At 40.2% G+C, this 26,721-nt stretch overlaps 1 protein-coding gene across 1 annotated transcript in view; it reads left to right on the forward strand.

Annotated features, from left to right (window-relative positions):
• The window catches only part of ADAMTSL3 (ADAMTS like 3), a 308,922-nt gene that overhangs the window by 236,858 nt on the left and 45,343 nt on the right, over nt 1–26,721 (forward strand). The window contains 8 exon segments of the mRNA XM_038420609.2: nt 486–772; nt 10,935–11,064; nt 13,112–13,304; nt 13,977–14,156; nt 15,606–15,759; nt 20,627–21,719; nt 26,449–26,509; nt 26,511–26,576. Of these exon segments, the coding sequence (XP_038276537.1) occupies nt 486–772; nt 10,935–11,064; nt 13,112–13,304; nt 13,977–14,156; nt 15,606–15,759; nt 20,627–21,719; nt 26,449–26,509; nt 26,511–26,576 (2,164 nt within the window).

Genomic DNA, 26,721 nt, shown 5'->3' on the forward strand with positions numbered 1-26,721 from the left:
TTTGGCATATGTATGACATTGTGTGCTTTGAGAGCTACTGTAACTCAATGTGTAGACCTATATATACAGTTTGGCCCACTGAGTGCTCCAGGAGTTTTGAGCTACCTTTCGGTATTGTCTTTTTTCCCCAGAAAGGTGAGTTGCTTTTTATTGCTCCATATGACCTTTCTTCCTCTCACCCACAATCTTGTCTGTTGTCTTCGTTTAGTTATGTGGAATTGTGGGTAGGGGGAAAGTGAAGAGGATGTATTCCTGGGGTTTAAAGATAGGATTTGGGTACGTTCTGAAACTGTATCTCAGTATAATCCATATTATTCATCATGTGCTTTGTTAGCATGTTGGCCACATTTGCAGTGTTATATTACATTAACTTTTTGTAGCAATATTTTAACTCTCCACATACATTTGCACGCGCACACACATATCAAGTACAAATTTCTCCTCCTTCAGTTTTCTTTAAGTTGCTGCACTATGATTATTTGCAGGTTTATTCCAGAACCCTGGTCTCCATGCAGTACTACTTGTGGTCGTGGCATTCAGGTGCGAGATGTGAAGTGCCGTGTTCTTCTCACATTTACTCAGACTGAAATGGATCTGCCTGATGAGGAATGTGAAGATCCTAAACCAGCAACAGAACGAATATGCCACCAGCCGTCCTGTGACAGTGATCCTGTCCTATACACCCCAGAATTTTCACGTGTGGAAGATAGCAGTTTGATTTATGATTGGGAATACATTGGTTTTACTCCATGTTCAGCCACATGTGTTGGAGGTAATTTAAACATATTTTCATCTATGGTGTTTAAATTTGACATTGTCAAATAACTGTTTGATATTATTCCAAATTAGTTATCATTGACATTTAAAAAAATTCTGAACTCCTAACTTGTGTTAATTCCTTTTGTCTTTGACAATAGCATCTAAATGTCCCTTGCTTCCACATGCCTCACAAGGTAGTAATAGAGATAAAATTGGTTTTCTATAAATCTTTGAATGAGAAACTGGGCTGTATTCAGTCAACCAAGTTACGGAAAGTTTCTGTCAATGTTGATGCAGCAGTTAATCTTGTATTATCAAAAGATAAGTTACAAGGAATGAATCACTTCAGACTATCAGCTGGTTTATGGGTTTAGATAAATGAAAATATATGTGACAAATCAATTACAAATATGCCTAAATGTTCATTTTTCTCCTAGGAATTTATATGTGCAGTTTCTGAACTAAAATGTGCATACTAACTGTTCACTGTCTTCAAAATGCTGCCATTTTTTACGGTACTGTAGATTTGTGGTATGGTAGCACAGAGAAACATCTCTCCAGAAATGGCTGGGATGGAACTCAAATAGGATGTTGTTTAGGATTTGGTCCAGCGTATCCTTCTGTAGGAAGTCTGTGCCATATATCTGTCTGCAAGTAATTAGGCACATTCCTCCTTTAGATGTAATCTAATCTCTCTGAAGTACATATTGCTAGACAATGTTGCTAGTGTTGCTACTCTGTACTGTACTTTGGAACTGGCCATAGAAGTGAGTTATGAAGTGCGAAGTGGAAGCAGTGGAATTGTGAACACACCTGTATGTGACAGGAATGATGACATCAATGGGAAGTGAAGACAGTTGTACCCACAGAAGAAATATAATAAGTAGAAAAGGGCTGAACAGCAACAGTTTGGAAGTCAAGAGTCAATCTGAAGCTCATAGAAAGTGGCCTCCTTTGTAGTGGTCACCATCTGGAAGTTTGAAGACAGGAGAAGTTGGGAAAGATGCCCAGATAACTATCAGCATGATGGTAAGTGACCAATATAAAAGCTTCCCTTAACATTTAACATTCTTGTTTTATTGATGGCATTGATCCCTAATAGTGGCAATGTACCTGATCATGAAAAGTGTTGCTTTCTGCAATTCCTCACTTGTTTCATTGGGCATTACAGGAACTTAGCCCCAGGAGGATACGACTTATATATATGTATGATTTGTTTGCAGTTTTGACAGTGACTATTGTGATCAATTGTTATATCTATCTGCTTTAAAAAAATGACAAAATATTTAAAAACAATAAAGGAAATGGTATTTTAAATTAGCAACAAGGCTTTCACTAGCTATATGTTTTTTCAGTTCTGTTGATTTTACTATCTACATTTAATTTTGTAACATTTAGTCATTTTATCTCCATCTTTAATCCATTTTATCAATGCTTCTGGAGGACTTCTCAACCCACCTGTTTTCAAAAGGTGTTGAATTCTTTCTGGTAGTTTTGAATTTTGAGCATAGAACGGAGAACACATAAGCCAAATTTTCAAAAACAGCCTCTCAAATTTTAAATGATATCATATATATGCTTTGTCAGTGTAAAAACTTACACATGAAAAATTGTACCTGCAAGTTGATGATTAAATTTCGGAGGCTGTGTTGAGGCTCATAATTTCATATATGAGAAGCAAAAAGCGTTTTTTTAAAATGGCTAATACTCAGAATCAGAATCAAGGCCTGATTCTTCTCCTGTTATAGCCAAATAGGAGTTTGGACATTGACTTCATTGAGAACAGTATTGGTCCTTTGTGATTTAAAGAGGCAATTCAACCAAACATTTTCCTCTGGATATTCATGAATTGAAACTACTTCTTTAGCATGTAATGCATAATGTTTGAAATGAAGAGACTTTTCATATGTGTTCTTGAGACTTCTGTAGAATCTGTAGCACCACATGTCTAGATGTTCTTCATAAGTGCTACTCCTAGGAAATGTGGGAAGTTTTGAGACTATTTGATCAAAGTTGAACAGCAATACCTTTGCTGTTATGCTAGTTAGATAATCATGACTTTGTGCTCCTATCAATGCTGTTCATCTAGCTGCCTTGGCAAACACTTTCAAACAGACTAAAAATTACCTGTGGATAAATTGTTTTAAGAAACCAGACTTCTCTTCTGTTTTCAGCTGATTGCAGTGTACTAACTAATGATCTCACAATGTCTGTTTTTTTCTATTGTGTAGTTCAAAGGGTCTGATCAATTTCAGCTCAGTTTTAAGTCCATATCTCATTTCAGTCAGATTAACTTTTTAGTTATAAGGCAAGAAATTTAACATTTTAAGTTAGGAATATCAAAATTTAATGTAAAGTATGAGAGCTTCTGTGTCTCTAACATGCATATATCTATCAAGGGCTTTTAAAATACATTCCTTAAGATTTCTATATTTGGAACTTTTCCCTCAGTTTCTTAATGCCCACTTTTCCCTGACCGAGAGGAGGCCTGCTCAGTCTAACCAAGCTGCAGACTTTATTGTCACTATGTCATATATTGCTTGAGCAAGGAATGAATCTGTGTTGCAGGGCTTGTCATTTTTATTATACCTTACCCCCAAATCCTCATGTGGACTATGCATAAGACTCCATGTTTGTCACAGAAGTCATGGATTCTGTGACTTTCCGTGACTTCTGCAGTGGCTGGTGTGCCTGGCCCAGGGGCTGCCTGAGCTGCTCAGGTGGTCCCTGGGCCAGGCACACCAGCTACTGCTGGTGCAATCTCACTCCCCCCTCACCCTCCAGCAGCAGGAGTTTGGGTGTGGAGGGGCTCAGGTCTGGGGGTTAGGGTGTGGGGTGGCGCTTACCTAGGGCGGGCTCCCTGGAAAGGCGACAGGACCTCCCCTCCCTCATCTCCTAGATCCATGTGCTGCCTCTGCCAGCGGGCACCGCCCCCGTAGCTCCCATTGGCTGCAGTTCCCAGCCAACGGGAACTGCAGAACCAGGGCTTGGGTTAGAACAGAGGCAGCACATGGAGCTCAGGAGCCAGGTAGGGAACCTGCCCCAGCCCTGCCAACCCTCCTCCACGAGCACCCACGGCACCCCTCCTGGCTGGCCCCCTCCCTGAGCACCTGCAGAACCACCCCCCTGAGCACCCATGGCACCCCTGGGCCATCCCCCTGAGCCACCCTCCACCCCCAAGTTTTAGTTAGGGATATATAGTAAAAGTCATGGACACGTCATGGGAAGTGAATTTTTGTTTACTGCCCGTGACTTTTACTCAAAATTACTGTGACTAAAACATAGCCTTAACTATGCATTTAATGTAAACTCCCTCAGCCCCTCCTAAAAAGAGGTAAAAATGCACGCAGTAACATTCTTTTTTATTAGAAATATGGAGAAAGACCTGTCTTCCATTCATTATCCAACAGCTTCTTTCTCTTTAAATTAATTATTTTAGCCAGGCTTTTTATTGTGTTAGACTGTATGCACAGTGAGGAACAGACCATCTTTTGGTCTCTCTTTGTACAGCACCTAACACAATGGGTCCTGATCTATTGACTAGAGCTCCTACATGCTATAGTAATACAAGTAATAATAATTATAATAGTGCTGTTGACAAGAACTCTTTGGTTATTCTTTATGATTCTTCTGCACTGCATCTGTATAAACCATTACGGCCCATAATGCAGCAGCATTTTGGGTGTCATACAAGTTACTGCCTTATGACCATTAGCCTATGTTACGTCTCTTATCATAATTATTACTTCTGTTGCCAGTCTTTCTCTGAAGGCAAGTAAGAGTTCTTCCATGTTAATTAATTATGAAGTAGGCATCATTTTAAAGATTCCTAGTGAGGCAGAAATTTCCAGAAATGTGAAAGAATTGTCTATATTTCCTTTAGTACCTGAAGAAAGTCCACACACCACAAAAATGATGGGTCAAATCCCAAGGACTTTGCTCATATGAGCCATTAATCAGACCAACTCCCATTGATTTATTTAGGGTTTGGCTTGAGTAAAAATTGTGTGGGGAACTCAAGGTTTTGCCTCATTTGTCCAAAGAAAGGCTGAGTGTTTTTTTCACTGTTTGAAGACCTACGGCCCTGATGCAAGCACATGGGATGTATGCATAAGATTGATATTCATGATACTGTCTGCAAGAAATAATGCCAGTACTTTTAACATGCCTGGTTATGAGATTTTGTTTTGTTTTTTTGTTTTAAATCTGCAGTATTTCTTCAGTCTTTATGTCAATTAGTTAATGAATATGCAGTATTCTAAATAGATTCTTTCTATTTCAAAATTATACAGTCTAATTTTAAAAACAGATTTCTTTACCTACTTTTCTAATAATGCTTTTGATTATAAAAGAAAAATTGCCAATCCAATGTACTTGTCATTATTAATGCTCTGAATACCTCTTTGTATTTCTTTCTACTTGGACAATAGGAATGAGTTAACTCTATTTCACTTTCAGTAATTACCAGTTTCATTTTAAGATTCTTAGAGCTGCAATATTTGGGTTTCAAACATGGAAGGGGAATGCGTGTTTATCAACTGTTTTCATTGGATTTTATTTTAAATTGAGGGAAAGTTTCTTTTAGTTGAAGGTTCTACAAAAGCTTGCTTGCACAAAAAAATTGGACCATATTTAACACAATAATCCCTTTAAAAGATGCCATCAGCTTAAGAATCCTGCTTGTCTCTAAAATTGTTGTACCTAACATCTAAGAAAGGTGAAAGAGACTGGAGAAATACCTCTACTTGTACTTTTGGTATTTGTTAACACTTTTCATATAGCTGATTTCACTGTTTGTGCTTTACCTGTGTGGATCTTTCACACAGTAACAGGGGAGAGAAAAACATAGAGGGACAGACTTTGAGCCTCTGTTAGAGGTTCAAAGTGCCATCCCTATACAACTGAACATCCATTCTGGAGTCAAGCCCCCAGATCATGAGATTGGTTTAAAAATCATAAGATTTAAAAAAAACAAACAAACAAACAAAAAACGTGCAACTCTTTTTCTTTGCTTTCTGGATTTTGTGATGTTAGGGTACACTTAGGTTACATTTTCAAGCTTTTCTCTCTAATCCTGAGGGCTAGAAATGTATTATTTTATGAATTATGAGATTCTTACAAAATCATTGGACTCCAGGCACTGGGGCTTGAAGTAAAGAACCAAGTATTACAGGACTCACAATAAAATGATGTGTCTTGGCAATACTGTGGTGTTCTTGCTGGTGAGCAGTTACTCCCATGACTAGTCCTGTTGGCTTTTTGAGAAAAACTGCTCACCGTTGCGTGGTCGATTTACAATCTGTTCCTTAACAGAGGGAAATATAACTGTGCATCTAAAAATATTGGCAGAGAGACTCAGGCAAGTGTATATATGAAATTTCTTCTAACTCACTTTTTAATGGACAATTGATGACAATATCTCTTTAAGTTGACAGCAAAGCAAAAGTAATCTGAAATAAGTAAACTTTTTTTTTCCTTTTCTAGGTGTAAGGTTGAGTGAAGAGACGATCCTTCTACCATTTACATTTAGCATCTTCTGTCCTAACTCTTTACTGTTTTCCCTTTCTAGAGTAAAAGTAAAGTACACATTTTGCAAACACTCTGATCTTTAAACACATCTTTGTGCACTGTATATTTCTTCCCACAGCTGTCAAAAACTGTGAGTTTGTGAGGGTTGTGTGCTCGGTTAAAATAGAAAATATTCTGTTGCACTGATTAGTAGAATAATTACTGTAATAGTACATCAAAATACTGTAAAAATACTTGGTGCTCTATCGAGACCTGCCTGAGTAACTTATCTAATACTTTTTTTTTGGGGGGGGGGTAAATGTTCTACTATGTTAGCATCACAAGGCAAGAACTTCACACATATGACACTGTGTTTGTTTGCCTGAAGATTTTATCACTCTTATGGTTTGCAAGATGCTTCCCAAACCCTTCAATATAAGAAGTTTTGTCACTGATTCACATTACAAGTCAATATTAAATTGTGGTTGCAAACAAATTTATAATTAAGATCAATCTCTTACACATTTTATAAGTAAATTATAAGGAAATGCTGTATCAATGGAGTGTAACTGTTTATTGGAAAGCACATAGATCTGAAAAACAAGTCTTGTTTTTGTACAAACTTTTTACAATATCTGTTCTGTTATACCTTAAAACACCAAACACTATAGCTTTTATTTTCTTATTTTCTTAAAGCATTTGGAATAGAGAATTACAGCAGTTTGTGGTACTCTGATGAGTGAAATGAAAGACATCTCATTAATGGACCAAACCAAGGTGGCATGTCACAGCCAAAAGAAAAGAAAAGGTGTGACATGCCTTTTTTTTTCCCCCATGGATATACTCACCACAACATTGTAATATAAACTGCTGATGAGAGAAATGCTGACTTGCAGAGGGCTCAATATAGGAGTCTCTTATCATATCACCCTCTGTATGAGAAGTTTAGAAAATATTATACAGCATAACCCATTGCAAAATAGATCTTTTGGTTATCAGCTTTGACTGTTTTTTGTTTTTGCACAAACAAGAATGTTTCCATTCCAATCCCTGTAAAAGAGAGGTAATTTAAATCCGTTCTAAGGGCAAAATTTGGCCTAATATTTAAAAAAAAAAGGGGGGGGGACAGAATGGTGGGAATAATTAAGAAAGTGATAGATAATCAGACAGAAAATATCATGTTGCCTCTATATAAATCCATGGTACACCCACATCTTGAATACTGTGTACAGATGTAGTCGCCCCATCTCAAAAAAAGATATATTGGAATTGGAAAAGGTTCAGAAAAGGGCAACAACAATGATTAGGGGAATAGAACAGCTTCCGTTTGAGGAGAGATTAATAAAACTGGGACTTTTCAGCTTGGAAAAGAGACAGCTAAGGAGAGATATGATTGAGGTCTATAAAATCATGGCTGGTGTAGAGAAAGCAGATAAGGAAGTGTTGTTTTTCTACTTCTCATAACACAAGAACTAGGGGTCACCAAATTAAATGAATATGCAGCAGGTTTAAAATAAATAAAAGGAAATATTTCTTCACACAACACACAGTCAACCTGTGGAACTCCTTGCCAGAGGATGTTGTGAAGGCCAAGACCATAACAACGTTCAAAAAAGAACTAGATAAATTCATGGAGGATAGGTCCATCAATGGCTATTAGCCAGGATGGGCAGGAATGGTTTCCCTAACCTCTGTTTGCCAGAATATGGGAATGAGCAACAGGGGATGGATCACTTGATGATTACTTGTTCTGTTCATTCCCTCTCAGGCACCTGGCACTGGCCACGGTCGGAAGACAGGATACTGGGCTAGATGGACCTTTGGTCTGACCCAGTAAGGCCATTCTTATGTTCTTATGTTATGTTCTAAAATAACAACTAAGAAGCCAATTTTGTCTTGCTAGCCAGAACAAGGCACTTGAAGCAGAAACAAACCCTTAACACTATCCTCAGTGAAGGCCTGGGCCTTGTAACTGGATGAATGATAAATATATGTTTCAGTGCTCATCTGATAACCTCTTCCACAGCTCCACCTCAGCAAAACTGTACATCTGGATCTTTATTTCTGAATTGTACATTAGAAGCAACATATTTCTTATTCAAGGAAACTGAAAGAAACCAAAATGCTTGAATAAATTCTTCTGAAGGTGCATCCATCATTCAGGAGGTGCTGCAGTATCCATGGTTCCCCGGTCTTTAGTCTCTGGGATAGAACCTCGGAGTTCTGTAAAACTTGTGTGTAGTGATTTGCTTTGATTCTGCATTTTCACCCTTGGATCATGTTGTGCGGACATTTGATGTAAAGGATCTGATCTAGTCCCTAGTGTGAAATAACATTTTATTAAATGTATGTGTTGCCAGTAATGCAATTTTCAACACTTAATGACTTTTATTTAATAGAAGTGACTAGGCGGTCAGTTATGCACAAGGTCAGTGCTCCTGCTCCATAAAAACTCAGCACTGTGCAGACATAGTCAAAACAATTACACAGCAAAGGCTTCCTGGAATGAACATGAGCCCCAAAAGGGATTAAGATGGATCCCAGTGAAAGCCTAAAAGAAAGCTAAAATCCATAGTGTTGTATACATCCACTCCTACTACACGTACGGTTTGTATTATGCTTGAAATTGTTACATTGGTACCTGTATCATCACAATGAAGACTTGCAGCCTTGATCTTGAAAGAATAAATATACTGGATTGTATAATTCATAGATGTGGGCAATATTGGTTTGTGATAGGAATTGCCAGTGTTCAAGAATGGATTGTACTAACTCTTTACAGAGAGACAATTGCAATAATGATTAACAGAGTAACTTCAAATGCTGGGCACCTGCTACTAAATTATAATAATGTAGAAAAATGTCTTCTGGCTAAAGTGCATGAGGCAGCTCAGTTTGTTCTTCTACATACCATTATGATGGCCACTGGCTGTACAAGTGCAAAGTCTGAGATGATAGTGGCAAATGGAAGCATTTCAGAGCACATTAAAATAATTTGTAACTCTCACTAGGAAAGTCATAAAACATGCACCACTAACCTTAGGCAGAAAATTTTCCAACACAGAATATTTCATGGAGTCATTTGAAATCAAACGGACTATTAAATAACCAACAGTGTCAAGAAACAATTAATGGTGTACAAATTTATCTAGAAGCAAGGGTATTTATAACAATCATTATCTAGTGGTAGTTCGATAAAACAGAAAAATCTGTGATGTTTTAATGTACCATACATAAATAACAAGAGGAATTCCAGTTAGAAATACAAACATATTAGAAACCTTTCACGCTTTTACACATAAGACAAAAAATATAACCTACTACGGAAAACACATTTGTAGCCCTAGGAGATCTCTTGGGAGGAAAGTAAATTTAGAAGGAAGGAAGCAGATTCTCTGAACTGTGACCATGTTACCTGTTGTGTATTACATTAGCCATTTTCACATGGTACCAACAAAAGTGCATGTTAAAGTGCATTTCAGTGCTGTGCTGTTCAATAGGTCAATGATAATTACTGTTGTTTTTATTGCATAGATACAGAAGATTTCCAAAGCTCTTCACTAAGTTTTGTGTCCTTTATTTCTACATGCATTTCTCCCTTAAGTGAATAGGGTATGCACACTGAAGACATAATACTGCCTTGCAGAATAATGGTATATGTGAAATGGAATATACCATGCAATTTTGAAATAAACGATGAAGCTCACTAATTGACAAGTGTTCACTGAGTTGTGTTGATTTAAACCAGACTTATCGGACTTCATTTTTTCTGACTGATAAAAGTTTAATTATTAATATTCTTTCATGTCTCAGCATAACTATAATTATAGCTACACTTTGGAGAGAAGCTGAGGGAAAACCTATGTAAGGGAATGCTGTATACACTGGGTCTAGACCCTTAGCTGGAGCTGAGGATCTATTGGCTTTAAGGGAGCTACATCAGTGTCCATCGGCTGAGGATCTGGCCCAGTGGGTATCTCTACATGCTGAGTCAGCCATTGTCTTGGCTGTAGTTTAGAAAGATTTATGTAATTTTTGTCTCTTCAAATACTTAGCTCTTTGAAATCCCATTTAAATCAGTAGGAATAAAACAGCATTCTGCTTCTATGGGGTGACTCCACCTCTATGAAAAGGCATTTATTATACACTGACTGCCAACCAAATCACTCTAATTGCCTTGGGATAGCACTATTAAATAGAGAGAGCTTTCCAAAATCAGTGTCATCGGGGTGCCAGTCATGGTTTCTTGTTTTCTGGGTGTTATAGCGAGAAAGACAAACAAAATCTGTCACCAATTTTCTGTTTTTCTGAGGGGCATAATGACAAACTTGCACCTATAAATATTGCTTATTTGTATCCACTCAAAGAGCTGATTTGAATCGAGAAAAAAAATCCTAAATTGGGGCATTGCTGGCTGTGAATAAGAAATCCCAGAAATGTTGCACTGTAACTCAGTTTTTAATTTAAAAAATGTCTTCTGAGTTTCAAACATATTCTAAAATATTTCCAGTGCTTTTATGAGTCAAATTGTTAATTTTAAACCTGCCATCTAATTTGGCATCCAGAATGAGTTCAGGTTGAGATTGGGGGTAAGAGAGAAGAGGTTATAAAAATTGTTCATCTGTCCATAGAGCATCTCATGTGTGTGTTTTTATTTTTAAATCCAGGGACACAAGAAGCCATTGCAGTGTGCCTGCATGTGCTGACAAAACAAGCTGTCAACGACACCCTGTGTGACAGTGCCATGCGACCACCAGCAATGACTCGCACTTGCAACATGAAACTGTGCCCACCAAGGTACGCTGTAATAATGAAATCACATTGTGGAAAAGAAATGGTTAATATGACTTAAATAACATTGTCTACTGACTTTCTCAGACAAGAAACAGGCTTAGGGTTGCCAAGTGTCTGGTTTTTGACCAGAACACCCTGTCGAAAAGGGATCCTGGGGGCTCCAATCAGCACTGCCAACCGGGATGTTAAAAGTTTGGAAGCAGCAGCATGTCCTCCCTGCAGCTTACAGGTGTAGGAGCAGCCGGGGACTCTGCGTGCTGCCCCCGCCCCAAGCGCTGCCCCGCCCCAAGCGCCTCTGTGCACTGCCCCCGGGAAACATGGCCAATGGGAGCTGCGGAGGCGGCGCCTGCGGACGGGGCAGTGCGCAGAGCCGCCTGGCCATGCCCCCACATAGGAGCCGAAGACGGGACATGCCACTGTTTCTGGGAGTAAGCACCTCCTCGAGCCTGCACTCTTGACCTCCTCCCACGCCCCATGCCCCAACCCCCTGCCTCAGCCCTGATCCCTCCTCCCACCCGCCGAACCCCTTGGTCCCAGCCCAGAGCACCTCCTGTGTCCCAAACCCCTCATCACCATCACCATCCCAGAGCCCGCACCCCCAGCCACTCCGGCCCTCACCTCCCAACACACCCTAACCCCAACCCCCTTCCCCAGCCCTGATCCCCCTCTCGCCCACTATCTTCAGACAACGCGACAAGTGAAAAAGCAACATTTTCTCAGTGAAAACAGCACAATACCCAAGAACAATAGTATACTACCAAATAAATTGCTCTTCATTTGGGGGGGGGAATAAAAATTTGATGTAGAGACACAGTGTTTCACTTTTCTTGAAACTAGCTACATCCTCACTTACATGGACTGACTGTTTACTCTTTCACTTGCAGAAATTAATAACCCAAATAAAATCCTCTTGTAGATTGAATGTTATACTCCTGTTATGGAATGCTGTTTTCAGGAGCCATATAATACTCTCAGTTTAATTTCTTTAACTGATCTGAGTTAGTTCTGAGGGAATACTGTGGGAAGAACAAAAGACAGTCTTATTCCTTGAAAATACTGTGTGTGTGTGCAAAATCTATAAATGTGGTTCCTTATCTATTTACTATTTATTGCTAAAGTAGATCTGTGTGTTGGATTATTTTTCTTATCTTCAAACAGTACAATTTACTGTTTGGAAAATATAGTCATCTCAGAAAGGCAAGGCAGGATTTAACAAATACATCAGCTGAAGAGCCTTTTTTATTCACCTAAGAAAACAGAATGAAGATTATTATATACTGTGTTGTAATTTATAGCTTCACAATGCAGAGGTCTTTGTGGAAACCACTTTTATATAAAACTCTTCAACAGACCTTGCATTAACCCTTCTGAGAGATTCCTTTTCCCAAGAGCCCAATGTTAAATAGTAATTGCATAGAGTTAAAGGGCGTAGCCTTAGTTCAGAAAGTGATATATGTTTTGTGAAAGGAACTCTGATCTCCCCTTTTAATTGTAAAATATAATTAAACTATCAAAAACTTAGAATATTGCATTCAGTGAAAAAATTATGGTTCAGAGGAAAAGCCAAAACAATAAGATGTTTACAGAGACTTTCTCCTGCAAAACATGTGGATTGAAAGTTAACAGGAGCAGGATGTTTGATAGAATATGTATACAAATGTAATAAAAATTTAATAGATATAAGAAAAGTCCCCTTAAACCATATAAACGTCAGCATGAAGCTAACAGGAGGCTGATTATCGTATGAGGAATGTTCTAAATGTGAATTCTGGAACCACATAACATTTATTTGGATTAGCTCTTTACTACTTTAGTATTTATAGTAAATAAAATACATATCTTCCTTACATTCAAGCTTATAAATGTAATTCAAATTTTTCTGGCAAATGTAGACGATATTCTGACCCTCGCAATATAAATATGCCTTTGCTTCTGCTTTGTTTTGCTCTGTGTGGGTATCATTTGTGTCCGGATAATCCCTCCCCAGCACACCATTCTTCTGCATTGTTTAATTAGAGTGAATTTTTTTGCCGATGTGTTTTTGGCACAGGTGGGAAACTGGCCCCTGGAGACAGTGTTCTGCTACTTGTGGAGTTGGGATTCAGACAAGAGATGTGTATTGCCAGCAACCTGAGGGACCCATTGTTACTAATGAAGACTGCAATGATGAAAAGCCTCATGCTTTACAAGCCTGTAACCAGATTGACTGTCCTCCTGCTTGGCATGTTGAAGAATGGCAGCAGGTACAACAGATTATGGAAATGGTTTAGTTGTAAGCATTTTTCTTCTGGTTAGTTTCCTAATGTGCTCTAATTAGAGTAACCTGGAAGGTTACTCAGAAGTTTGTTATTGTTCATGGTTTCAGCTGACAACAAACTTATGACACTTGTAGTCTCCATTCTTCACTTCACTTCTGGGTGAAATTCAAAGTGCTAGTTAACATCTTGGAAGTCCAGAAAGGCCTAGATCCCAGTTAGTCCAGAGCTCAACTCTCTCCCCATACCCCACAAGTGAGATCACCTTCATTTGGAAGCATTGCTTAACTTACCTGTCCCAAAGGTGCAGCTTCCCAAGCTCACGCCAGATATGCACCTGAGCCTTAACTTGGCCAGTTCAAATGTAAAGTGCACATCTTTTTCTAGGCTTTCTACTAACTACTTGCACTGCAGTCGTCTGGCACTGAGCTCATTCATTAGGTTTTCCTGGCTCGCGGCCCATTCACTAAATCAGTGCTACCAGGAGCATATGCTGCTTGATTTTTGGAAAATGCTGCTCACTTTTTAATCTAAACCAGTAGTGTTCAAAGAAAACATGGTGATAGCTGCCTTAAAAATGCCTGTATAAAATAACAGTATAAATGAGTGAAGACAGGTGTGCATGCGGCTATGCTTTCCATATTCTTATCTTCGTTATAGTGTTCCCGTACCTGTGGCGGAGGGACTCAGAGTCGCAAAGTTCACTGTAAGCAGTTGTTGACAGATGGAAGCTTCCTGAAACTTTCTGATGAGATCTGCCAGGAGCCTAGATTGGCTGCTCGTAAATTGTGTGCCAAAGTTGATTGTCCCCCTCAGCTAGTTGTAGGGGAATGGTCCAAGGTGAGTGGTCCAAAGTAAGAGTTCACCAAACCTCCCAATACAAAGGGAACTCAAGGGATTTCTAGCTGGGAGACTACCAGATAATCATTAAAGTACATCGAATAGTGTGGGCTCCAGAAGGAATGCAATTAGGCAAAAGGCCCTACCCACCCAACACAGTTCTTGCAGTTGTGGGGAGGAAGGAGGTAGAGTGCTTCAAGAGGCCTGCTACAACAAATACAGGTGCACCTAGCCCCAAAACATAGCTCCCTTCCTGAGACCCAACTAACCATAGCCCCTTTCTGCACTCATGTTTAAACTGAAAAACAAGAGGCCATAATGCTTCTTGTTTGTTTCCAGTATGGTTGTCTCAGGTTGGAGCATGTTTAGCTTCCAATCACTCAGATTTATTCCCTAGTTGAATTTCTGAAAGGCAAAATAGTGCATTGAATGCTATTTTTCTCCCTCTCCTTTAATCCAAGCCTCCTGCTCGCCTTGGAGCTTCACGGCAGCCCTCAGCTTGGCCGTTTTTCTGATTTCACAGTCCAGGTCAACTCCTCCTGTGTCTGACCAGGAGTTGGGAGGATTTGAGGGGAACCTGGGCCTGCCCTCTACTCCGGGTTCCAGCCCAGGGCCCTGTGGAATGCAGCTGTCTAGAGTGCCTCCTGGAACAGCTGTGCGACAGCTACAACTCCCTGGGCTACTTCCCCATGGCCTCCTCCCAACACCTTCTTTATCCTCACCATAGGACCTTCCTCCTGGTGTCTGATCATGCTTATACACCTCAGTCCTCCAACAGTCCACGTTCTCACTCTCAGCTCCTAGTACCTCTTGCTCCCAGCTCCTCACATGCACACCACAAACTGAAGTGAGCTCCTTTTTAAAACTGAGGTGCCCTGATTAGCCTGCCTTAATTCATTCTAGCAGCTTCTTGATTGGCTGCTGGTGTTCTAATCAGCCAGTCTTAATTGTCTCCAGAAAGTCCTGATTGTTCTGGAACCTTCCCTGTTACCTTACCCAGGGAAAAGGGACCTACTTAGCCTGGGGTAATATATCTGCCTTCTATTACTCTCCTATAGCCATCTAGCCCGACCCTGTAACAATAGTTAAAGATTACAATTAAAAATCCTGTTCAAATGCAATATGAACATGCAGAATGACTTGAGAGACTTGACCCAGGCAATTTAGAACTTGCTGAATTCTACATCTGAGAATAACAAGTCTCATTCTGCATTACATCCACAGTGGGACCATAAGAAATACTGTCATTTTCCTATAATTGTTTCTGAGCTGTTTGGTGGAAAGGGTTAGTCACTTTATATTCATATTGACTTAAAGCCTGGAGAGCACTTAGAGCTTGGATAGCATGGGGATCCATCTGAAACAGCATCCTTTAAAGAATTCACTTTAAAAGTAGCATGAATGAGACAGGGTACAAAATTCATTCTGACTACATCCTTCCTTTTGCAGTGCTCTCTAAGCTGTGGTGTTGGAATCCAGAGAAGGAAACTTGCCTGCCAAAAGCTAACAGCAAAGGGCCAAAATGTCACATTAAATGTATCAATGTGTAGCAGTCTCCCTACTTCCTCACTTGTAAGGTCCTGTCACGTGAATGACTGTAACAGTAAGTGTGTTACTTTACCTAGTACCCTGCTGATTTGACATGATCAAGAAAAACCTGTGTATGTGCTGCTAAATTAATTCATTTCTCTATCCTTGCTACATTTCATAACGTTACTGATCTGAGAGCAACTTAGGCATTGTGATCACAAGACCAACAATAATAGGATTATTTTAATTTTATGAAATTTATATCTTCTCAACCCAAACCAATGCTTCCAGTTTAAATTTTTTTAAAATGTAATATACGAATACATGTTAAGGGGTTGTTTTTTTGGTCTCTCTATGTACTTAAATATATTTGGCCTGATTCTTATTTATCCTTGACACCATTCTGACGGTATAAATGTGCCTTTGAGGGTGTATAAATTATTTTTATACCTGCTATAGAGCCCATTTACACTGCCAGAGCAGTAAAAGGGGGCCTTGGTGTAAATGAGAATTGGGCCCACTGAGTATCTGTTCAGTGTGTGTTCTTAGAACACTGGGCGTTACACTCCCGTCAGTGCTGTTAAAAGTTACAAAACTCCCATTCCAGTGGCAGGTGCAGAAATAATTTCTATCAATACCTGAGGGAGTGTGAAACCTATTCCCTTTGGCTTCACAAGGTATTTTGCAGGCACAGTCGTAGCAGGAGTAGACACCTTTTTTAAAAAAAAATACAACATTTGGCTCATTACTTCTAGAAATGTTCCCAGAAAAATGCATGTTTTGTAATTTGAGCATGATCTTGCCATGATAATGATTGTAATTGTGCTAACAGCTCATGCAAAATAGCAAGTTAGACTATTGTGTTAACTGCACATGTAAAATAGCCAGGTAGATGTCTCTTTTAGGTATAGGTTTCAGAGTAGCAGCCGTGTTAGTCTGTATCCACAAAAAGAAAAGGAGGACTTGTGGCACCTTAGAGACTAACAAATTTATTTGAGCATAAGCTTTTGTGAGCTACAGCTCAAATAAATTTGTTAGTCTCTAAGGTGCCACAAGTCCTCCTTTTCTTCTTTTAGGTACAGTTACAGTGAAGAATGTGCAACCATTCCTCAATGTGGGCCTCTGTTTTTCTTCCTTTAGAAAGGAGTATATAAATTTGTGCCGTTAAAAAAGAAGGCTCTTATGAATGGCCTAAATATCAGATACAATTTGATAAAACGCTACTGAATACAATATATTTAATGACAACTATTCAATTGAAAACATTCACTCTAGGTTTGGAAGAATTGAAAATTTTGCATCATACAGATCTGTAAATATCCGGTAATATGTGCAGGGCTTTTTGGTTTTGATCCAGTTAATGGTCTTGTCCAGAAATAGCTACTTCTTTATGTGTTTTCTAGCTTTGTATAAATGGTTATTCACAACACAAAATAAGAGTGCAATTCTGATTCATACATAATATGAAACTTCTTTTCCTGGACTTCATTTCAGATTAACATGCCAGAATCCTGAGGTTCAAAACACCACTTAAATAAAGCCCCATGGACTTTCAGGAATGTCCTTGGCATAAGGTTTAATAAAATATTTTGAGCTGCGTATCTATCTGAATTTAATTAATTGTGGATAGTTGAATGGCAATGTGGCCTGCAAATTGCTTAGTGGAGAGTGATGTTAAAGTAACATTTCCGCTTCCATTGTAGTTAGAAGGGAGCAACACGTGAAGACATACAGTAGTTATTAGGGCAGGTAATGGGGTGCAGACTGAAATGATGAAAGAGGGCTAGTGACCAGCCTCTCCCTTCAAGTTCTCAAACTGTTCAGGACAAGGTTTTAGATGCATTAGCCTCTAAGGCCGGATTCTGCCTGGCATTTATATGAGTACACAGAAGGTGAGAGAGGAGAGCACACTCCAGATCCTCACTTTGCGTCTTGCGCCAGGGCCCAGGGATAGTAGCAATCCTGGGATTCATAGGAACATTCAGGGACTGTTTCCTCCTACTACATCCGGGGCTCAGCTCAAGTCACCTGAAGGGAGTGGGTGGGAGACAGGAACTTGTCATCACCCCAAAAAGTAGTGCTCGAGGCTACAAAGAGGAGAGCAGGCTGCACTGTTCTAAGGGATGGTGCACCATGCACACTCTGTCACCAAGCAGGGCTGCTTTGGGAGAGGTGGTGCCTCCTAGAGCTTGCACTAAAGTGGCATTCTTCAATGCCCCCTTTTCAGGGCTCAGTCTTCAGGGCACAACTGAGCGCTTAATTTTTACTATCTGCTTATGGTGATGGGGCTTGTTAGTCAAAGCCTGACTCCCTAGACACAGTATCTGGGCATGCGCTTTAGTTATGAAGGCCCAATCCAGGCAGAAATATCTCTGGCTTCCTAGGTCCTGGGAAATAGCTTAGGAGCTCACAGTTTATGAGCCAGATCTCCAGTTGGTAAAAATGTGTGTAGCTCCATTGGAGGCAACAGACCTACATCAGTTTACATCAGCTGAGGATCAGGCCCTGTGGCACTAGTGCAGGCTAATGTATTCAGCAGCTTTACCTTTCATGGAATCCCTCCCAAAAAGACCACCCCTTCCAAAGCTGCAAATTATGATGCTTCCAGGGATCCAGAAAGTTCATTGTGGACTATTCTCCTGCAGTACACAAAACTGAATGCTCTCTCACTTTTAACTCTTCCACCAGTACATACTTATACCCCCTCCCCACACACACACGTGCCCTCTGTTGTTGCACTGCTAAGAAGACTTGATGATGTCTTTCTTTAAAAAAAGTGAAATTGATCAGTCAGACTTGAACATATTTATAAACACGTGCTGGGTTTAATTCTGTATTGGAATAACTAATGTAAACATAGCATAGCACAAAGTATTTTGTATGTATAAAGTTACACTTACTGTGTATGTATGCTGGGTTTTGGAAATTGAAGCTTTAATACTGGAACATTTTCATTAAAACAAATATTTTGAGCCCAATAGTTATTAAAAACAGGACACTCTTTTAATAATCTTACTCCTCTCAGTGCCTGAAACAGTTTATTTGTTGTACAATATAAAATGGTTGGTTGAGGGAACCATGCATCTAGATAACAAATACTGATTTAAGAGCTATGTAATTATGAAACCAGGATATCCACATTGGTCAGAACTCATTAGCCAAAATATCAAAAATAACTATTCTGTTTTATAAGCATAAGAATGTACTCTGGGCTGTAGTTCAGACAGTGTGCACACTTTTTGAATGCTTGAAGCATTTAGCTTTTTACCTCTTCCTTTACAGCCTATCCAAAGTGTATGTATATGATATCTGAAGCACTAAAATTTTTGCAATAACTTGCTGTCAAGATTTGTCATTTTATTTATTTATGTTCTCACCAAATGGTAGAGTAGTAATGATTTTAGATTCAACCACATGCAGGAGTGTTTGATTAATTTGTCTGTTTCTCTGACTCATTGAAGTCATTCTGCAGCTGGCTGGGTTTTGTTCTCTGTCACATACCAACAGAATGACAGGTTTCAGAGTAGCAGCCGTGTTAGTCTGTATTCGCAAAAAGAAAAGGAGTACTTGTGGCACCTTAGAGACTAACAAATTTATTAGAGCATAATGAAGTGAGCTGTAGCTCACGAAAGCTTATGCTCTAATAAATTTGTTAGTCTCTAAGGTGCCACAAGTACTCCTTTTCTTTATACCAACAGAATGGGTCACTAGTAAAAACTGAGTGTTCTCTAACACTCGTCTAGGGAGTTTCCTGACTCCCCCGGCTGGCCAGTTTCACCTTGCCTTGCACAAAGTGAATAGCTAAGGTGTATGCTTCTGTTACTTTCCTTCTGCATTGTTCTGTTTCTCAGCTACCTAATGCTTTCTTAGTAAGATTAGTTCTGCTGATCAGAAAGGGGCATAGTAGTGGCCAGTAATGAGTCAACAAAATTGTATCTGGAATACTGTAGTCATTTTCACACTGTGTTCCCGTGTCTATCCGGCCACTGCTGGGAAGGCCTGTCTTTGGCTAGCGTCATGGAGGCAGCTCTCCAGAAACCATGTAGAGTTCAAATTCCTGCTGCGTAAATCAGGAGGTGCTTCACCATACTCAGCGTTCTGCCTCCGCACCTTCCTGCATGAAATTCTCCTCAGTTTTCTCTTCAGCTTGCCCACAGGCATCTTCTGACTTACCAGCCCTCTCCGGGATCTGACTTTTTTCTCTCTTTCTTTCCCCCTTCCTTCCTGTATTCCTGACCCCTGCCAACAGCAGGACTCTGTGACCAAAGCCTCTTCTAGCCAAAGAAAGTGACCACCAGTCCAATGATAGTAGCATGGCCTTCTCTGTTCCCTTACTGCCCATTCATTGATTCCTGTTCTCATCTCCTGGGCTGCTGTCTACTTGATTTCAATCTGCCTGCCAGCCAGTAAGGCCAGCCAGCCAACAGGTATAACAGCCATAGAAAAGAGAGTCCTGCTTTTTCTAATGGACTTTGTGTTATCCAGGTTCCCTGCACTTGCTGCAGTGCCCAAATGCAGGAAAAGTGATGTTGTGCTCTACCTTTTATTTGATTTTTCCTCTTCCTTTACCCCCTTTCTTTCCCCTTCAACTGGCAGCAATAAGAATAGAAGATATAGCATGTCTACCTTATTGCACTCTTCCCCCTCTTCCAAATATTGTCCTCTGTACAGATATGTCTTATATGTGCTTTCTCATTGCTATGATAAGAGCTGCAGGAGATTTAGAGAGAAGCAGGAGAATGCCTAAATTGGGGCCGGAAAATTTGACTATATCATTGTTCCTGTTTTTGTGTATGTGACACAGATAAAAAGTCAGCAAGTTGGGAGCTGACCTGAACCAAATACGAGAAAATGCTATAACCAGCATTCTCAGAAAAGCAGAATTTGTTAGGGAGAGTGCCAGTGATTCAATCGTTTTCAACACTTGATTGCTGTTTCAGAGATTAAACAAGAAATTAAACCCAAACGTCCAGAGAAGCATGCTGCCCATGGACCTCAGATTGTCAGTATACACCGAGTCTACATACAGACACGGCAAGAGAAACGCATTAATTTTACCATTGGAAGCCGAGCCTATTTGCTTCCAAAAACATCCGTTGTAATTAAGTGCCCAGTACGAAGGTTTCAAAAGTCACTTATCCAATGGGAGAAAGATGGACAACATCTACAAAACTCTAAAAGACTTGGCATCACTAAATCAGGATCACTGAAAATACATAGCCTTGGGGCTACAGATATCGGAGTGTACAGGTGTATTGCAGGCTCTGTGCATAAAACATTTGTTCTCAAACTTATTGGCACTGACAACCGGCTAATAGAACCTCCAACTTTTAGAAAGCATGCAAGTGAGACCAGAGGTACAGATCACAACGAAGCGAACAGTTTTGGAGCCAAATGGCATAAAATGAGCAAAATGTGGCAAATATGGAGTAAAAAGAATGAGCTGTATCTCGATGATGGACAAGTTAATGATCAGCCATTTCTAAGAAATGTTGAAACCCATGTGAGTAATTCAGCAGAAGAATACAGCCCTCATGAATTCAAGAACAAACATCTGGAGGCAGCAATTCTTCAAGGAGCTTACAGCATGGATACTGTACAGTTCGAAATACTGATAAGAAACATGAGTCAACTCATTGAAGCTGGAGAGGTCAGTGATGATTTGGCATCCCAAGTCATATATCAGTTAGTTGCTGAATTATCTAGACCACTACAACTTAGTACTGAAAAATGGAAAGGCTTGCATGAAGAAAAGTTAGCCTCAAAGCTTACCGATAAATCACCAAACGTATCTGAACGTTTCAACACAAAAACCCTAGACAAGCTGATGTTCAATCAAAAAGGACCTGGTATTATAAGGCAAAAACAAGTTCCCAGAATTTCCTTTAATAAAACAATAACTGCACGAATTGGAAATACAGTTTTTCTGACCCAGAGTACTAGCACTGTCAATTTACTGTGTGAAACTGCAGACATTAATGAGCCTAAATATACTTGGACAAAAGATGGAGAAGCATTAAAATCCTCTGAGAAGTAAGTAAATATGGATTCTTTTGGTTTTATATGGATCTTCTTTATGTTATTGGCAAAAACTAAAATCTACTGTGTTGTGTAATGTTAAAAATGTATTGTGAAAATGAAGTAAATGTGAGCACTGTGCTTTTCAACTCTTTATTACAAAATGTATACTTTTATTTGAAATTTGTGTTAGATTGTATCACAAATCATTTCATTAAAGAAACAGTGCACATATAATTCTATGATATTATATGGCAGGATTGATTTTTATACCATAAATGAGACTATACTTTATGTGTTTTATACATTCTGCCTAAAGTAACGTATCTTCATTATAGAATAAATAGACGTGTTCTAAAGTAAATATCAAGGGGAAAATGTGTGAGAGCATTTTTGATATACCATGGGGTTGAGAGAGTAGTTCCCAGAGAGTAGTTATCGGTGGTTCACAGTCAAGTTGGAAGGGCATATCAGTGGGGTCCCACAGGGATCAGTTCTGGGTCAGGTTCCGTTCAATATCTTCATCAATGATTTAGATGATGGCATAGAGCAGGGGTTCTCAAACTTCATTGCACCGTGACCTCCTTCTGACAATAAAAATTACTACACAACCCCAGGAGGGGGGTCTGGAGTCTGAGCCCAACCGAGCCCCACCCTCTCAGGCAGGGGGATCAAAGCCAAAGCCCAACCTGAGCCTCACTGCCCAGGTTGAAGTCCTCAGAGTTTGGCTTTGGCCCCAGGCCCCAGCAAATCTAAGCCAGCCCTGGTGACCCCATTAAAACAGGGTCATGACCCACTTTGGGGTCCTGACCCACAGTTTGAGAACCGCAGGCATAGAGAGTACACTTCTAAAGTTTGTGGATGATACCAAGCTGGGAGAGGTTGCAAGTGCTTTGGAGGATAGGATTAAAATTCAAAATGATCTAGACCAGTGGTTCTCAAACTTTTGTACTGGTGACACCTTTTACATAGCAAGCCTCTGAGTGCAACCCCCCTTATACATTAAAAACTCTTTTAAAAATATATTTAACACCATTATAAATGTGGGAGACAAAGCAGCGTTTGGGGTGGAGGCTGACAGCTCATGACCTCCCCATGTAATAACCTCGTGACCCCCTGAGGGGTCCCGATCCCCAGTTTGAGAACGCCTGATCTAGACAAACTGGAGAAATGGTCTGAAGTAAATAGGATGAAATTCAATAAGAACAAATGCAGGAAGTACTCTACTTAGGCAGCAACAATCAGTTGCACACATACAAAATGGGAAATGCCTGCCTAGGAAGGAGTACTGCAGAAAGGGGTCTGGGGGTCATTGTGTATCACAAGCTAAATATGAGTCAACAGTGTAACACTGTTGCAAAAAAAAAAAAAAGCAAACATCATTTTGGGATGTATTAGCAGGAGTGTTGTTAGCAAGACATGAGAATAATTCTTCCGCTCTACTCAGCGCGGATTAGGCCTCAGCTGGAGTATTGTGTCCAGTTCTGGGTGCCACATTTCAGAAAAGATGTGGATAAATTGGAGAAAGTCCAGAGAACAACAACAAAAATGATTAAAGGTCTAAAAAACCATGACCTCTGAGGGAAGATTGGGAAAATTGGGTTGGTTTAGTCTGGAGAAGAGAAGACAACATAACAGATTTCAAGTACATATAAAGTTGTTACAAAGGAGGAGGGAGAAAAATTGTTCTTCTTAATCTCTGAGGATAGGACAAGAAGCAGTGGGCTTAAATTGCAGCAAGAGGTAAACTAACTGAACATTAGGAAAAACTTCCTGTCAGGGTAGTTAAGCGCTGGAATAAATTGCCTAGGGAGGCTGTGGAATCGCCGTCTTTGGAGATTTTTAGGAGCAGGTAACACAAACACCTGTCAGGGATGTTCTAGATCAGTGGTTCTGAAACTAGGGCTGCCGCTTGTTCAGGGAAAGCCCCTGGCAGGCCGGGCCGGTTTGTTTACCTGCTGCATCCGCAGGTTTGGCCAATCGCAGCTCCCACTGGCCGCGGTTCGCCGCTCCAGGCTAATGGGAGCTGCAGGAAGGGCGGCCAGCACATCCCTCGGCCTGCGCCACTTCCCGCAGCCCCCATTGGCCTGGAACAGCGAACTGGAGCCAGTGGGAGCCACGATCAGCCGAACCTGCCGAACTGGCCCGGCCCGCCAAGGGCTTTCCCTGCACAAGTGGCAGCCCTAGTTTGAGAACCACTGGTCTAGATAATACTTATTCCTGCCATGAGTGCAGGGGACTGAACTAGATTATCTCTTGAGGTCCCTTCCAGTCCTATGATTCTATACCAGATAAGGGGATCACTTTAAAAGTTCCTTCCAGTTTTAGAGATATTACCAATTCTCATATTATTCATTTATCTCATTTTATCTCTGAAAATTTTACTTTCTCTAAAACTAGAATGAACTTTTAGATGTGTCCACTGTGTCCATAATTTGTACAACACAATATTGTTTTAGAAAGAAACCACAAATCCTTATGAATTTTTTTAATCCTTCATTACCTACAGATCTTTCTATTAAAGATAATGGAATGTCAAAATTTAAAAGGACCCTATATTACAACCACAGTTTGGAAATATTCTTGGAGAAAAGTTATCATATTATCAGATATTTGTTCAGTTTTGAGTAAATACTTTTACTCCACTGCTGGTAATTGAGAAACTCACCGGATAACATTAACGTTAGCTTCATGGTTTAGCCTGTTGGAATTTTAACTAGCCTTTCAGTAATGAAGAAATTATTCTGAAATGATAAAGGCATTTTTGGATATTTCTCAACATACTTAACTGATTAACCCAATTGCCAAGAAAAATATAGTTCTGCAGGGCTATCAGTTAAAGCAGGCAGGGATGCCAAAAATAAGATTTTTTAAAAGAATGAAAATGTTTTTGGAGCATGATGCTCCTTTCAATTATTCTTTAGTTTGTGGGGCATTTGTAATTTCCCATTTATTTGCTGCAACTGATGTTTTCATTTTTAGTACATGTTTTGTTGATATGTAAGTATATTTTTTATTTCTAACGTCTACAATTATAAACTGCACTTTCTAATATAGAGATCCTTACCATTTTAGGATTTCACTAGCAACTGGGTCTCCATTCCCTTCTTTTTTGCTTAAAGATAAATTATATCGATCTATCTATCTATATATTTAGAAATGTATGAGACAAATACTAATGTCTCTGCAAAATCTGTTGTAGATATGGGTGCTGTACTATACAAGTATTAATTAGCCCCAGGGGTGGGGGAAAGCCAGGTTTTGTCCCATACATGAAGCAGGACTTCATTTTTAACATCTTTTGTGTTTCCCCCCATAAAATAGCTTTATTTTTGTATGTTTAGCCAATCAAGTAGGATGTCAGATCGACAATTTAGTATGTATGCATTGGTGCACACTGTAGCTGAAGTTACTAAGTGCTGGGAAATCTAACAAGGGGAAAAAGTATAAATACACCAGGTTGGCATTCTCAGAATCTTCCCACATGGTTCTGGGTCACATACCTTGCCGCTGAGATACTAAGAAAGGGGTTCAGATGGAAAACAGCATTTTGTGGAAAAACTGCAGCTTTATTGCTAATGGGAAAAAATAATTACAAACTATATCAATACACAAGTCAGGTAGCCCTTAAAATATAAATCCTTGATCCTTATTTCCTCCCCCTGCTGAGAACCCCAGGTCCCACTATGTGCCAGGCCTCAGACTTTCCATAAGTCATACCCCATCCACCTTGCACGTGTTGTTCCCAAAACTGCTGGTCTGAGGTGACAAGCCTACTATGCTCCAGAGCAGGGGTGGCCAACCTGAGGCTCTGGGAGCCACATGCGGCTCTTCAGAAGTTAATATGCAGCTCCTTGTATAGGCACTGACTCCAGGGCTGGAGCTACAGGCGCCAACTTTCCAATTTGCCAGGGGGTGCTCACTGCTCAACCCTTGGCTCTGGCACAAGACCTACCCACACTAGACCCCTTCCTGCCCCCTCCCCTGAGCCTGCTGTGCCCTCGCTCCTCTCCCCCCAGAGCCTCCTGCATGCCACAAAACAGCTGATTGGGAGGTGGGGGAGGGAAGGTGAGACACTGATCAGCGGGGCTGCTGGTGGGTGGGAGGCACTGGGAGGGAAACTGATGAGGGGCTGCTGACGTATTATTGTAGCTCTCTGGCAATGTACATTGGTAAATTTTGGCTCTTTCTCAGGCTCAGGTTGGCCACCCCTGCTCTAGAGGGCTATTCATGGGGCATACAGTAATTTTTTCTAAAAATTGCTCAATTTTTTATTATTGTCCCAAAGAAACGTGTTCATTTCAGGTCCAATCCTGCCCCTTCCTCTGTTGGTATGGGTGGGTCTCTTGGCAGCAGAAACAAGACTGTTTTGCTGCACAGTGAAGAGGAAGGGTTTGGTGAGGACATGCAGATGCTGTCCATCTCCTGCATGGCACAGACTGCAGCTCCACATTGCTGTTTGAGAGGAGAGGATAAGTTGGAGGAGCCATCTCTGCACATATCCTTCAGTGCTTCTCCTTGCCAACATAAAGGGGGCACACTGCAGGCATGGAGGCTGCTCTCCTCATTGGATTAGGGTGTGCTTTTACAAGGCAGTTCTGCTTCTGCTCTGTATCCTTGATAGGAAGATTCTCTCTCCTATATTCTTGAAGGAAGACTTGGTTTACAGCTGAGATATGTGAGCTGGGCATGGGATTTATTCCTACATGAATAAACCTTTTTTTCCCCCTTAAACATTCTTCAGAGTGGTTTTGGATGTCACTGGAAAAGTACAGATTCTGAGTCCTACCCGAAAGGAAAGGGGCCGTGTATGGATGCATGGTGGTCAATGACTTTGGTTCTGATATGGAAACTCTTTGCTGTTATATGCAGGTAATGTTGATCATGGCATCTGTAGTATCATGAGTGTCATTTCTTTGTTTAGCACTAATACCCATCCTCCAGTCCCAAACCTGGATTGAGTTTGACTGAATTAGTAACTAGAAATAAGTATTTCTGATTGCTGTTAAATTGTATT

The sequence above is a fragment of the Dermochelys coriacea genome, chromosome 10 (assembly GCF_009764565.3).
Source record: "Dermochelys coriacea isolate rDerCor1 chromosome 10, rDerCor1.pri.v4, whole genome shotgun sequence".
Classification (NCBI taxonomy): Eukaryota; Metazoa; Chordata; order Testudines; family Dermochelyidae; genus Dermochelys; species Dermochelys coriacea.